At 41.6% G+C, this 14,507-nt stretch overlaps 1 protein-coding gene across 1 annotated transcript; it reads right to left on the bottom strand.

Moving 5' to 3' along the window:
* Positions 1-9,826: 9,826 nt before the first annotated feature.
* On the bottom strand, positions 9,827-10,610 carry LOC116368540 (DELTA-actitoxin-Afr1a-like). The gene is made up of 2 exons (XM_031819199.1): positions 10,472-10,610; positions 9,827-10,321 (listed from the first exon to the last, which is right to left on the bottom strand). Exons 1-2 carry the CDS (start codon positions 10,490-10,492, stop codon positions 9,938-9,940), a joined length of 405 nt encoding a protein of 134 aa, XP_031675059.1. The 5' UTR covers positions 10,493-10,610; the 3' UTR covers positions 9,827-9,937.
* Positions 10,611-14,507: the final 3,897 nt, after the last annotated feature.

Genomic DNA, 14,507 nt, shown 5'->3' with positions numbered 1-14,507 from the left:
ATTTGGTGGATAGTAGGCATACCTACAAATGAGTTTAACAAACCGTTTACACTATACTTAAGCAATAAGGCCAGAAGGGGTGTGACATTTGGTCTGATATACCACGGCTGTCAGCCAATCAGCATTCAGGGCTCGAACCAGCCAGTTTATAATTACAGTTATCATGCCCCTATTGGTCCCATATCACAAGTCATTTACATTCTGTCTTCCCTTCACCTATTCATTCAGAAACATTACAAATAGAGCATCATTCAAAGGATCATGAAGAAATACGTCAAACTCAAACCTCCATTAGACGTAGGGGACAATATAAGCAGACCACTCTGTCTATAATGTTCCCTTCCTCCTCACACCTCTCAATGTCTGCGTCCAAAATGGCACACTATTCCCCTGCACTACTTTTGACCAGAGCCCTATAGGTACTGCACTACACAGGGAATTGGATGGGGCCCTGGCAAAAAATAGTGCACTACATGGGGAATAGGGTGCTATTTGGGATGTAGACAATATCCCTGGCTGGCTCAGGAAGACGCTGGCTAAATATACAACTGACCCACCGCAAGTTTGACTTTCCATCACAAAGCCAAGCAAACACAGTCTGTAGGCTCAGTGAAGTGGAGGTGGTATCATGTGGGGGGTTAAGGCTATTTTTCTTTAGGAAATCTGTTTAAACACCATTGAAAAAGTAGTGGCACCATGTCTGGATTGAAGAAGGAGCTTTGAGCTATTGAGGTTTTTTTCTAATTCTAATATACCAACGTTTCATTTGATGATTAGAAAAACTCAAGGTGGTTTAGCTAATGTGGACCAGATGGGGGTTTGTTGCAACGATCCCAATTTTCCTAAGCGTTAGTGGAGGAGGGGTAATAAAAGCCATAGATTTTCACAGTTCGGCATGCAAACACCCTCCCTCGTGTTCAAACTCTCAGAGGGGACGGAAAGCAAGCGAGACCGCAATATTATACTTTGTTTTTATTAAATCCAGTGATTGACAGCACAGAGAGATTTTTCCACTCTGTAAATCCAGGCCCAATTGAAGAGGACAGAGAGCACTGGGCCCTGGCATTATGCTACTGGCTGTAGTACACAGGCTTTAGGGGATGTGGTGTCTTCTCTTCTCTTCTCTTCTCTTCTCTTCTCTTCTCTTCTCTTCTCTTCTCTTCTCTTCTCTTCTCTTCTCTTCTCTTCTCTTCTCTTCTCTTCTCTTCTCTTCTCTTCTCTTCTCTTCTCTTCTCTTCTCTTCTCTTCTCTTCTCTTCTCTTCTCTTCTCTTCTCCTCTCCTCTCCTCTCCTCTCCTCTCCTCTCCTCTCCTCTCCTCTCCTCTCCTCTCCTCTCCTCTCCTCTCCTCTCCTCTCCTCCCATGCTTTGTGGTAAACCACTGGGAGCTGACAGGTTAGCCCGGAGGAGCATTATGCTTCCTTTAGAATCAAAACATATCAGCTCAGTTTTTTTCAGTTCCAAAATTGTACGTGCAAGGCAGAGCTGGTTACAGGGCCAAGGGGCCGTGGGCCCAAAGGTGCGGTGGATTGGAAGTCTTGTGCACATATGTCGGAATATGCTAAACATGTATATTAGATTGGAGCCTTGTAAAATGGGAAGGGCCTCCTGTTTCATTGGACTTGTAATAGGATAAAACGCTCACAGCTGTGTACAAGTGTTAGTACCTCTTATTACGGTCAACTGTCTCCGATCTGTCTAACTGACTACAGTAGGCCACTGCAGATTGGCTGTGGAGTATTGACCACTCCCGGAAGGGGTCAATGTGTCTATCTAACTGACTACAGTAGGCCACTGCAGATTGTCTGTGGAGTATTGACCACTCCCGGAAGGGGTCAATGTGTCTATCTAACTGACTACAGTAGGCCACTGCAGATTGGCTGTGGAGTATTGACCACTCCCGGAAGGGGTCAATGTGTCTATCTAACTGACTACAGTAGGCCACTGCAGATTGGCTGTGTTGATTAAATCAGCTTAGTGACGTTGATTAAATCAGCTTAGTGACGTTAACTAAATCAGCTTAGTGACGTTGACTAAATCAGCTTAGTGGCGTTGATTAAATCAGCTTAGTGACGTTGATTAAATCAGCTTAGTGGCGTTGATTAAATCAGCTTAGTGACGTTGATTAAAACAGCTTAGTGTCGTTGACTAAATCAGCTTAGTGACGTTGATTAAATCAGCCTAGTGACATTGACTAAATCAGCTTAGTGATTAAATCAGCTTAGTGACGTTGATTAAATCAGCTTAGTGACGTTGATTAAATCAGCTTAGTGGCGTTGATTAAATCAGCTTAGTGACGTTGATTAAAACAGCTTAGTGTCGTTGACTAAATCAGCTTAGTGACGTTGATTAAATCAGCTTAGTGGCATTGACTAAATCAGCTTAGTGACGTTGATTAAATCAGCTTAGTGGCATTGACTAAAACAGCTTAGTGACGTTGATTAAATCAGCTTAGTGACGTTGATTAAAACAGCTTAGTGTCGTTGACTAAATCAGCTTAGTGACGTTGATTAAATCAGCCTAGTGACATTGACTAAATCAGCTTAGTGATTAAATCAGCTTAGTGACGTTGATTAAATCAGCTTAGTGACGTTGACTAAATCAGCTTAGTGGCGTTGATTAAATCAGCTTAGTGACGTTGATTAAATCAGCTTAGTGATGTTGACTAAATCAGCTTAGTGATTAAATCAGCTTAGTGGCGTTGATTAAATCAGCTTAGTGACGTTGATTAAATCAGCTTAGTGACGTTGATTAAATCAGCTTAGTGACGTTGACTAAATCAGCTTAGTGACGTTGACTAAATCAGATTAGTGATTAAATCAGCTTAGTGACGTTGTTAAATCAGCTTAGTGACGTTGACTAAATCAGCTTAGTGACGTTGACTAAATCAGCTTAGTGACGTTGATTAAATCAGCTTAGTGACGTTGATTAAATCAGCTTAGTGACGTTGACTAAATCAGCTTAGTGACGTTGACTAAATCAGCTTAGTGACGTTGATTAAATCAGCTTAGTGACGTTGACTAAATCAGCTTAGTGATTAAATCAGCTTAGTGGCGTTGATTAAATCAGCTTAGTGACTTGGATTAAATCAGCTTAGTGACGTTGATTAAATCAGCTTAGTGACGTTGACTAAATCAGCTTAGTGATTAAATCAGCTTAGTGGCGTTGATTAAATCAGCTTAGTGACATTGATTAAATCAGCTTAGTGACGTTGACTAAATCAGCTTAGTGATTAAATCAGCTTAGTGGCGTTGATTAAATCAGCTTAGTGATGTTGACTAAATCAGCTTAGTGATTAAATCAGCTTAGTGGCGTTGATTAAATCAGCTTAGTGACGTTGATTAAATCAGCTTAGTGACGTTGATTAAATCAGCTTAGTGACGTTGACTAAATCAGCTTAGTGATTAAATCAGCTTAGTGACGTTGATTAAATCAGCTTAGTGATTAAATCAGCTTAGTGACGTTGATTAAATCAGCTTAGTGACGTTGATTAAATCAGCTTAGTGACGTTGACTAAATCAGCTTAGTGATTAAACCAGCTTAGTGACGTTGATTAAATCAGCTTAATGACGTTGACTAATTCAGCTTAGTGATTAAATCAGCTTAGTGACGTTGATTAAATCAGCTTAGTGACGTTGACTAAATCAGCTTAGTGACATTGACTAAATCAGCTTAGTGACGTTGACTAAATCAGATTAGTGATTAAATCAGCTTAGTGGCGTTGATTAAATCAGCTTAGTGACGTTGATTAAATCAGCTTAGGGACGTTGATTAAATCAGCTTAGTGACGTTGATTAAATCAGCTTAGTGACGTTGACTAAATCAGCTTAGTGATTAAATCAGCTTAGTGGCGTTGATTAAATCAGCTTAGTGACGTTGATTAAATCAGCTTAGTGATGTTGACTAAATCAGCTTAGTGATTAAATCAGCTTAGTGGCGTTGATTAAATCAGCTTAGTGACGTTGATTAAATCAGCTTAGTGACGTTGATTAAATCAGCTTAGTGACGTTGACTAAATCAGCTTAGTGATTAAATCAGCTTAGTGACGTTGTTAAATCAGCTTAGTGACATTGACTAAATCAGCTTAGTGACGTTGACTAAATCAGCTTAGTGACGTTGACTAAATCAGCTTAGTGACGTTGATTAAATCAGCTTAGTGACGTTGACTAAATCAGCTTAGTGACGTTGACTAAATCAGCTTAGTGACGTTGATTAAATCAGCTTAGTGACGTTGACTAAAACAGCTTAGTGACGTTGATTAAATCAGTTTAGTGACGTTGACTAAATCAGCTTAGTGATTAAATCAGCTTAGTGACGTTGATTAAATCAGCTTAGTGATTAAACCAGCTTAGTGACGTTGATTAAATCAGCTTAGTGACGTTGACTAAATCAGCTTAGTGATTAAACCAGCTTAGTGACGTTGATTAAATCAGCTTAGTGACGTTGACTAAATCAGCTTAGTGATTAAACCAGCTTAGTGACGTTGATTAAATCAGCTTAGTGACGTTGACTAAATCAGCTTAGTGATTAAATCAGCTTAGTGGCGTTGATTAAATCAGCTTAGTGACGTTGATTAAATCAGCTTAGTGACGTTGACAAAATCAGCTTAGTGATTAAATCAGCTTAGTGGCGTTGATTAAATCAGCTTAGTGATGTTGACTAAATCAGCTTAGTGATTAAATCAGCTTAGTGGCGTTGATTAAATCAGCTTAGTTACGTTGATTAAATCAGCTTAGTGACGTTGATTAAATCAGCTTAGTGACGTTGATTAAATCAGCTTAGTGACGTTGACTAAATCAGCTTAGTGATTAAATCAGCTTAGTGACGTTGACTAAATCAGCTTAGTGACGTTGACTAAATCAGCTTAGTGACGTTGACTAAATCAGCTTAGTGACGTTGATTAAATCAGCTTAGTGACGTTGATTAAATCAGCTTAGTGACGTTGACTAAATCAGCTTAGTGACGATGATTAAATCAGCTTAGTGACGTTAACTAAATCCGCTTAGTGACGTTGATTAAATCAGCTTAGTGACGTTGATTAAATCAGCTTAGTGACGTTGACTAAATCAGCTTAGTGACGATGATTAAATCAGCTTAGTGACGTTAACTAAATCCGCTTAGTGACGTTGATTAAATCAGCTTAGTGACGTTGATTAAATCAGCTTAGTGACGATGATTAAATCAGCTTAGTGACGTTGACAAAATCAGCTTAGTGACGATGATTAAATCAGCTTAGTGACGTTAACTAAATCCGCTTAGTGACGTTGATTAAATCAGCTTAGTGACGTTGATTAAATCAGCTTAGTGACGTTGACTAAATCAGCTTAGTGACGATGATTAAATCAGCCTAGTGACATTGATTAAATCAGCTTAGTGATTAAAACAGCTTAGTGACGTTGACTAAATCAGCTTAGTGACGTTGACTAAATCAGCTTAGTGACGATGATTAAATCAGCTTAGTGACGTTGATTAAATCAGCTTAGTGACGTTGACTAAATCAGCTTAGTGACGATGATTAAATCAGCTTAGTGACGTTGATTAAATCAGCTTAGTGATTAAAACAGCTTAGTGACGTTGACTAAATCAGCTTAGTGACGTTGACTAAAACAGCATTGCTTTGGTGAACACTGGCCGTATTATTATTTCTCTGTATTTCAGTCTTCATGATCGATCTCATAGCATTCTTCATGATCCCAAAGGATTCAAGAGATATAGCAGTTTGCAACAGATTTAGGTAACAAATTGCTCTCGCTTGAAACCAGCCTCCGGTCTAGACGTCTGTTCTCTGGAGAACCCCAGGCAGGCATCTGCTCCTGCACTACCCACTCAGTTGGATTCTGACCTGGATCTCTGTATCCTGAGGATGGGAGTACTGTGTGAGCCTTCCTCCAAAACCTCCTGCTACTGCAGCTGTAACAGGAGTCACTGTGCTTCTTTAGTAGTATGGCTTCCATCCTGCCCCTTACAGGGCTCCAAGTCACACCAGGGATTAGAAAAGCTAGCAATTCAAATTTTAAGAAATTGAGGTTACGAATCCAACTCTGTTGCACAGCTTCATCCTCCGTCCATCTGCAGTGGCTTTCAATCAGGCCTCTGTTCTGGCAGGACCCTCAGCGGGCCCACGGGGAGCCGTGCTACAGTTCTCTGTTCTGGCAGGACCCTCAGCAGGCCCACGGGGAGAAATGCTACAGCCGGATGAAAGGAAGTCCTTACAAATTCCCAACAACCGAGCGACAGGTGGCTAGCTTGGCAACAGCACCCCGCCCTCCCTCTCCCATTCTCCCCCCTAATCCTTTGTCTCCGTCCTAACCCCCGTGGTGTGCACACCTGCGAGTGTCTCGTGCGCGCACGGCCACCACAGTACCGACTTGACCCCTATCAACTTCAGGAAAGTAGCACTGAAATACATCCCAGCCTCCCTCTCTCTTGTCTACGAGGGCTGGCTAGCATCTCCATTGATGGTCCTTTGTGTCAACATTTCTCCACTTAGAAAACAAGTGCGACATGCTTCAATTGGTGATTTAAAAGAGATTTCCTGCTGATGCCGCCGTGGAGGCCCAGTAACATGCAAGAATGTCTCACTTGTCTGTCTATGCTCATCACTGTTTTAATTCTTAGTGAAGAGAAAACTCTGTTTTTATCCCTCCAGAACTTTAGGTTTTGTGACGTTGACGATAATATGTTATGGTTACGTCAGGGGGAAACAGAAACATGAAGGACATCCTTGTTGGCTTGGTTACGTGAGAAGTGACCAGGTATTCACAAAAAGAGACAAAAACGCAATTCAAACAGAGTATCAGCAAACTGATAAACCTGTAGACTACATTATATTCACACAACTGACAGAAATACTCAACAAATCAATTGGATTTGGATATGTAGTGAACTGGAGAGCTGGACTGAACTCCCATGCAGTAGTTGTTTGATTTAGCTAGACACAGTCAAGTCCACAAGCTCTGGACATCTGGAAGCGCTGTAGTGTGAGAGGAGAGAAAAAAAGGAGGAGAGGAGAGGAGAAGAGAGGAGAGGAGGAGAAGAGGAGAGGAGAAGAGAGGAGGAGAAGAGGAGAGCAGGAAAGAGGAAAGGAGAGGAGAGGAAAGGAGAGAGGAAATAAGAGTAGTGGAGGAGAAGAGGAAAAGAGAAGAGGAGAGGAGAGGAGACGTGTTGGGGGGTCAGGCGGCTCCGGCCCAGTGCTCTCAGTGATAGGCAACTGCAGGAGTTGGCAGGCTCCACTTCCCTCTCAGCACAAGACATGCACAGAATGTCTGTCCCAAATGGCATCCTATTCCCTCTATAATGCACTACTTTTGACCAGTGCACTGTAAAGAGAGTAGGGTGCCATTTGGGGACGTCACCACAACCCTGGATCATTAGTATCATTTTGCCTCCAAGACAGATGTTGAAACGCATTCAAACAGCTCATATTTAACAGAGGTCAGTGTGTAGTTTATAACCACTAGTGCTTCAGCTCTCTCTAAAAGATATGGCCGTCGTCAAGAACCTCAGATGAAAATAAACATGATATGACTAGTCAATGGGGAGAGAGCCCAATAATGTGAGGTGGAATGCCTTGCCTTCTCTTTAGAGGGACAGTTTAAGGGGTTTTACAATACGTCTGGTCATTGAAGAAAACTCCAGGGCCTCTATAGTAGTCTATAGTAGTGGTATCATCTGTGGTTTCATTTGATGAATCCAGGATCACATTCTGCACAGTGGAACAAAAGCAGTGGTTTTAATAGCATGAACATTTCATAAAACTGGCTTGTTGAGACTCAAATGATACACTATGAATCATCCTCCTTTTAATTGTTCCAGTCTAATGATACACTATGAATCATCCTCCTTTTAATTGTTCCAGTCTAATGATACACTATGAATCATCCTCCTTTTAATTGTTCCAGTCTAATGATACACTATGAATCATCCTCCTTTTAATTGTTCCAGTCTAATGATACACTATGAATCATCATCCTTTTAATTGTTCCAGTCTAATGATACACTATGAATCATCCTCCTTTTAATTGTTCCAGTCTAATGATACACTATGAATCATCCTCCTTTTAATTGTTCCAGTTGAATGACTCAAAGGGAAATATAGTAAAAGTGATGCAGACCTCCGCCTCTCATAAAGAGGAATAGAGCCAGTATTCTGGATGAGAAGAATGTGGGTGACGTGAACTTAAATAAATCAGAAGCAGATATTAAAGGAGGAGGGTATAGTGGCTTGTGGGCGGGGACCAAGAGAAAGTCTACTTCCTACTTTACACTCCCGTCAGCTGCAATGGCTTCCATAAGGGGAGTTTTAGTAGCCACAGCGGGTTGGCAACGTCAGTCCAATCCTGTCAGTCCAATCCTGCTCACGAGCAAATCCCAGATCACATCCCAGATCACAACCGTTAACTAAACCCGCGCTGGACACTACAATGTACTTATTTGACAAAAGAGGAATCTAAAACGAAGTGGCTGTGAATTAGATAGTCGGGCAGAAGAAAGAAATAACACAAACCATCTAAGAGGACCAAAGTCTTTATCCAGTAGTGATGTATGAAAACTCAACTTTCACTATGTATCACTTATCCATTCAAAGTCGGTGTTTACAGGAAGTTAGTTGGAATGCTTTGTTGGATCAGTTAGCACAGTCATAATGTGTTTGTGCCTTAAGCTTCCCATCTGCGGTGACTTCCTTAACAATTGTACAACCAGAAATGGATCTACTTCAAACACTGTGCATGAGACTGGGTGCCCCCTCACGAGCATGCAATAAAACCCCAAGCAAATGTGTTCCTCCAGCTACTTCTCCCCGTCAATCAACTGCAACACATTTTTCACTTTCAGGCTATCAATGAAGTACGCTAGAGTAAGTGGCTTGTCTAACTACAGTATCTTAGCTGGCATGACTGCTGGTAAGGTTGGTAGACTTTAGAAAAGCAAGCAATAACTAAACATGCAGAGAAGCATATTTAGCATCTTTAAAAAAAGAACCACCGTTCAGGAGGCAGCTCAAGAGGTATGCTTAGAAATGCTTAGAAATAAACATATATTGTTTACATAGAATTAAGCATAGTGATTATGGCTCTAGATTGCAAGAAAAAGCTGTTTCAGGTGTTTGAAAAATGCTAAATTTTCCAACCACCCCCCCAACCATCGCCACTTACCTTACACCCCCTCAGATTTTTGGGGTGCATGCCGTCCCTGCCTGTGGAGCATTATGCACTGAGAGACCCGGCTTGCCTGTGGAGCATTATGCACTGAGAGACCCGGCTTGCCTGTGGAGCATTATGTACTGAGAGACCCGGCTTGCCTGTGGAGCATTATGCCCTGAGAGACCCGGCTTGCCTGTGGGGCATTATGTACTGAGAGACCCGGCTTGCCTGTGGAGCATTATGCACTGAGAGACCCGGCTTGCCTGTGGAGCATTATGCCCTGAGAGACCCGGCTTGCCTGTGGAGCATTATGCCCTGAGAGACCCGGCTTGCCTGTGGAGCATTATGCACTGAGAGACCCGGCTTGCCTGTGGAGCGTTATGCCCTGAGAGACCCGGCTTGCCTGTGGAGCATTATGCACTGAGAGACCCGGCTTGCCTGTGGAGCGTTATGCACTGAGAGACCCAGCTTGCCTGTGGAGCATTATGTACTGAGAGACCCGGCTTGAAGCACCAAAATGCAGAATTGTACATCGGAACTGGATAACTGTATTCATTTTAACATAGGAGGCATGTCAGCTATTGAGTGGCAATAAAAAACAACATGTCAGCTATTGAGTGGCAATAAAAACAACATACAATGTTTGCTTTGTTTTTGGAAACTCATAACCAAACACAATCTCAGTTTAGTTTGCCATTTATTGACTAGAGTTAAAGTTATTCTGGAAAAATCTAATTGAAATTGCATATAAACACTTGGACACCATCAGTGATTTATCTTTAGTAATGTCTACGCTGTCAATTGTCACACACCTTCACGACTGCACAGCCACTGTTTGATGTTGAGGCCTTGATGGTCACATGATACTGGAGCCATTTGCTTGACCTTGCCTGACATTTCCTCTGCCCACTGTTATACATCTCATCATAAAGAGGGTCATCACAGCCTTTGTCCCTGTTGAAGACTCCCACTGCAAACCAGTTGGAGTACCAGTTATAGTCATAGGGCACAGAGAACACGACAGCTATTATCTCAGTGTGCTTCTTCTTGGAGGGACTGAACATCTCATAGGTGAAAACACCAACGGCTCCCTTTGCTGTGTCAGAGGTCTTGTGAACGTGCTGATGTCTCTTTTTGAGGATCCCACAGTAGGCTGCAAGGGTCTTATGTTCATGTAGACCCTAATGATAAAATAAACATCACAAGGTTACTACAAAATAATTTGAGGTCTTGGAGGCAGAGGGGCGTAAGTTATATTTTGGGTGATAATTATGAAGCATGGTTAAATGAGAATGTTTCATGAAGCTGAACTTCCCAACCATTTAACCCACATAGGTTAGTGTCACGTTCATCGTAACGATGAGACCAAGGCGCAGCGTGATAAGTATACATTCCTCTTTCAATAACGAAAGAGCACTAACAAATTAACGTGCCGCTATACATATAACTAGTGCTGACATGCAACTACACATAGACAATAACCCACAAAACCAAAATGGAAAATGGCAACCTAAATAGTATCCCCAATCAGAGACAACGATAAACAGCTGTCTCTGATTGGGAACCAATTCAGGCCACCATAGACCTACATATACCTAGACATACTAAAACCCCATAGATATACAAAAACCCTAGACAGGCCAAAAACACCTAGACAACACAAAAACTAAACCAACCACCCTTGTCACACCCTGACCTAACCAAAATAATAAAGAAAGCAAAGATAACTAAGGTCAGGGCGTGACAGTTAGGCCATCCCATTGGTTTATAAAAGGATTCTGATTGACTTGATCGGGTCTGCGTTTGAAGCGTTGCCAAACCCTGGGAGAATCTCAATTGCATACTCCTCGTGTCCTCTCTCCTCACCTCCTTCTCAAAACCTCTGACTTCCTCCCACCTGAATAGCTGAGAAAAATAATCAAAGTGTTTGTGTTTCCGGATTTTCTGTATTTCTGCACAAAAATAACATTAAACCGCTAATTAGACTGCATGTCTGTGTCTTGTTTTCTAATCAGTGATGAAGGCCTTTGTCTGGTGTAGCCTACAAACGTCATGCTGAACACATAAGACATGTTCCAGCTACTGCATTCCACGTCTCAGTAGACTATTAAGCAGTAAGCACGATTTCATGTTGTTGTTTTTTTAGAAGGGGAGTTAGGCTACATGTAATTATTTACATGTTGTACACAAAAGACATGCTCAACATGTTCCAACAAACTAGAAGATAGTTACATGCAGCTATCTAGGCAGCATATGATACAGAAGTAAGACAGAGACACAGTCTAGTTAGCTGTTTAATGTTATTTTTTCATCATCATTGCAAATATTGGCTAAGCAGGAGGAAGACAGGTAAAATAGTAGTGTTCTTTTGCAGCAACTCTGGCTAGTTGCTACGACAAGGCAGCAACTAAAAAGATTAGCCTACATCATCACACAAAACGCTAATGGTTTTTTGCTCCAATGCAATGTGTAAGGACAGCATCCTGCTTGTGCAATTGTATAATCCATTAAAACAGACAGAGAAGGTTGTAGCCTTCATAATGGACTTGAATGTTAGTTTCTCATATCCGCAGGCTTTTTATTTCAGCTGTTCAGAAATAAGAGGCAGAGACACAGGCTACATCACCGTGGTTCAGAAGAAGCTGAGGAAAGACAGAAACATGAAGGGAGGTGGAGTGTGGGGGGGGGGCAGCTACTTAAAATAACACATGTAGAACGTGATCCGGTTCTGTAGCTTTGAGAAAGAGGTTTCTGAAGGCCGGGGCAGAAACTCCATATTCGCAGCCAAGTCCAAAGATAATGATAAACGATTAAGGGGCTACGCAAAGTAAATGCAACCAAGAGAATACTGCCAGTTTCTCAATAACCAAAACACTGTCCTAAAAACTGATTGGATGGACTGAAAGGAGTCTCGTCCAGTTGTAAATCAGATATGATAATTCAAATCATGAACTAACCCTTTAAGTATTGTGGCTTTGACTCCCAGTCTACACTAGCAGCAGCAAGCAGGTTGATCCATCCCAAACAGAGCCGGGACGTCCCCGGCAGGGGCGCAACTTTGGTTTTAGAAGAGGGGGGGAACATAACTTTCTTTTGTATTATATATTTTTTTATCCAGTCTGATACACTCCATACAGCCTACCTGGCCACTCGGAGGTGTCCGCATGGTCCTAACGCACACCGTTGCCTAGTTTTGTATCACATCCCAATGATAAAACTTGGGTGGATAAAAGTATATGCCACCCCCCACATCCCCAGTGAATGTTGCGCCCCTGTTCCCCGGGTGTAGTCTCTGAATTATTATTTTTGAAAAATGTGTTACTTTGGGAACAACAATCATTGGTAGGCTCCACGGTGCAGTTTCAGTTAGTTGGAATTATGAAAGAAATCAACGCAGCCACTGCAGGGATAGATAGCCATGATGTCACGTAGCCTGTAGAGACAGACAGCAGTACACAAACTGAAGGCATTTTCAATTAAATGTTCACCTACAGTTTCACCTAGCAGTATACAACTCCTATTGACACCTACAGTTTCACCTAGCATTATACAACTCCTATTGACACCTACAGTTTCACCTAGCAGTATACAACTCCTATTGACACCTACAGTTTCACCTAGCAGTATACAACTCCTATTGACACCTACAGTTTCACCTAGCAGTATACAACTCCTATTGACACCTACAGTTTCACCTAGCAGTATACAACTCCTATTGACACCTACAGTTTCACCTAGCAGTATACAACTCCTATTGACACCTACAGTTTCACCTAGCAGTATACAACTCCTATTGACACCTACAGTTTCACCTAGCAGTATACAACTCCTATTGACACCTACAGTTTCACCTAGCAGTATACAACTCCTATTGACACCTACAGTTTCACCTAGCAGTATACAACTCCTATTGACACCTACAGTTTCACCTAGTAGTATACAACTCCTATTGACACCTACAGTTTCACCTAGCAGTATACAACTCCTATTGACACCTACAGTTTCACCTAGCAGTATACAACTCCTATTGACACCTACAGTTTCACCTAGCAGTATACAACTCCTATTGACATCTACAGTATACACCTAGCAGTATACAACTCCTATTGACACCTACAGTTTCACCTAGCAGTATACAACTCCTATTGACACCTACAGTTTCACCTAGCAGTATACAACTCCTATTGACACCTACAGTTTCACCTAGCAGTATACAACTCCTACTGACACCTACAGTTTCACCTAGCAGTATAAAACTCCTATTGACACCTACAGTTTCACCTAGCAGTATACAACTCCTATTGACACCTACAGTTTCCCTAGCAGTATACAACTCCTATTGACTCCTACAGTTTCCCTAGCAGTATACAACACCTATTGACACCTACAGTTTCACCTAGCAGTATACAACTCCTATTGACACCTACAGTTTCACCTAGCAGTATACAACTCCTATTGACACCTACAGTTTCACCTAGCAGTATACAACTCCTACTGACACGTAGTATTGCATTATACCACTTTTCAACATCAATGAGCTGTAAAGTCAACCTCTAACGTCACATTATTGTTAAGTTATGCAGACCTGGGTCAAATAAAACATAGGTATTTGTATTTAAACATTTTATTTTCTCTGATTTTAATATTTTTTTAAATAAATACTCAGCTCCAAAACAACCCCGGTTTTAACAGTATTTGAAATACTATTTTAAACTTATTTGTAAAGATTTTTTGACAAATCTTTTGACTGATCTCCTTAATTTCATTTAATTGTCTAATGTGCAGGCATGGCAGGGGAGATTTCCCTGGTGACCAAAGAATGAAATTCAAGAGTGGCTGGTTTTACAAGATTCTTGTTCATTGTAAAGGGACACAGTGTCCAATTTCAAGCATAACTGAGTGTACGCTGGCCTCAAGTATTGCTCAATTGGAGAGATAAAACTGTCCCATTCCCTGGGTTCAGAACTGCAAAGAATGTGCTTGAGATGTAAACACACCACCTCAAAAAGAGAGTGCCATTAACAGGAAGTGCTAACATTAGTTGGTTAGCTTAAGTTTAGGCATGTAAAACGACTACTTAGGGCAGGGGTGTCAAACTCATTCCATGGAAGGCCTAGTGTCTGCGGGTTTTTGGTTTTTCTTTCAATTAAGACCTAGACAACCAGGTGAGGGGAGTTATTTACCAGTTAGTGACCGTAATTCATCAATCAAGTAACAGGGAGGAGCGAAAACCCACAGACACTCGGCCCTCCGACCGAGTTTGGGAAACCCTGGGTTAAGGTAAGGGTTAAGGTTCGGTAAAGGTTAGCTTAAGTTGAGATATTTGGGCAAAAGTGGCGCCCTAAGATGATATCGAACTCAGCACCT

This window comes from Oncorhynchus kisutch, unplaced genomic scaffold, assembly GCF_002021735.2.
Source record: "Oncorhynchus kisutch isolate 150728-3 unplaced genomic scaffold, Okis_V2 scaffold1948, whole genome shotgun sequence".
In the NCBI taxonomy this organism is placed as follows: Eukaryota; Metazoa; Chordata; class Actinopteri; order Salmoniformes; family Salmonidae; genus Oncorhynchus; species Oncorhynchus kisutch.
The sequence above is the reverse complement of the archived record's forward strand: the minus strand, read 5'-3'. Positions and strand labels throughout refer to the sequence as shown.

Excerpts from the sequence above, each read along its gene's own strand:
- LOC116368540 (XM_031819199.1), bottom strand. The coding sequence starts at position 10,492 with ATGAACGTGACACTAACCTAT. Across the intron at positions 10,322-10,471 it reads TGAACGTGACACTAACCTAT|GGTCTACATGAACATAAGAC; the intron begins GTGGGTTAAATG and ends TTTTATCATTAG.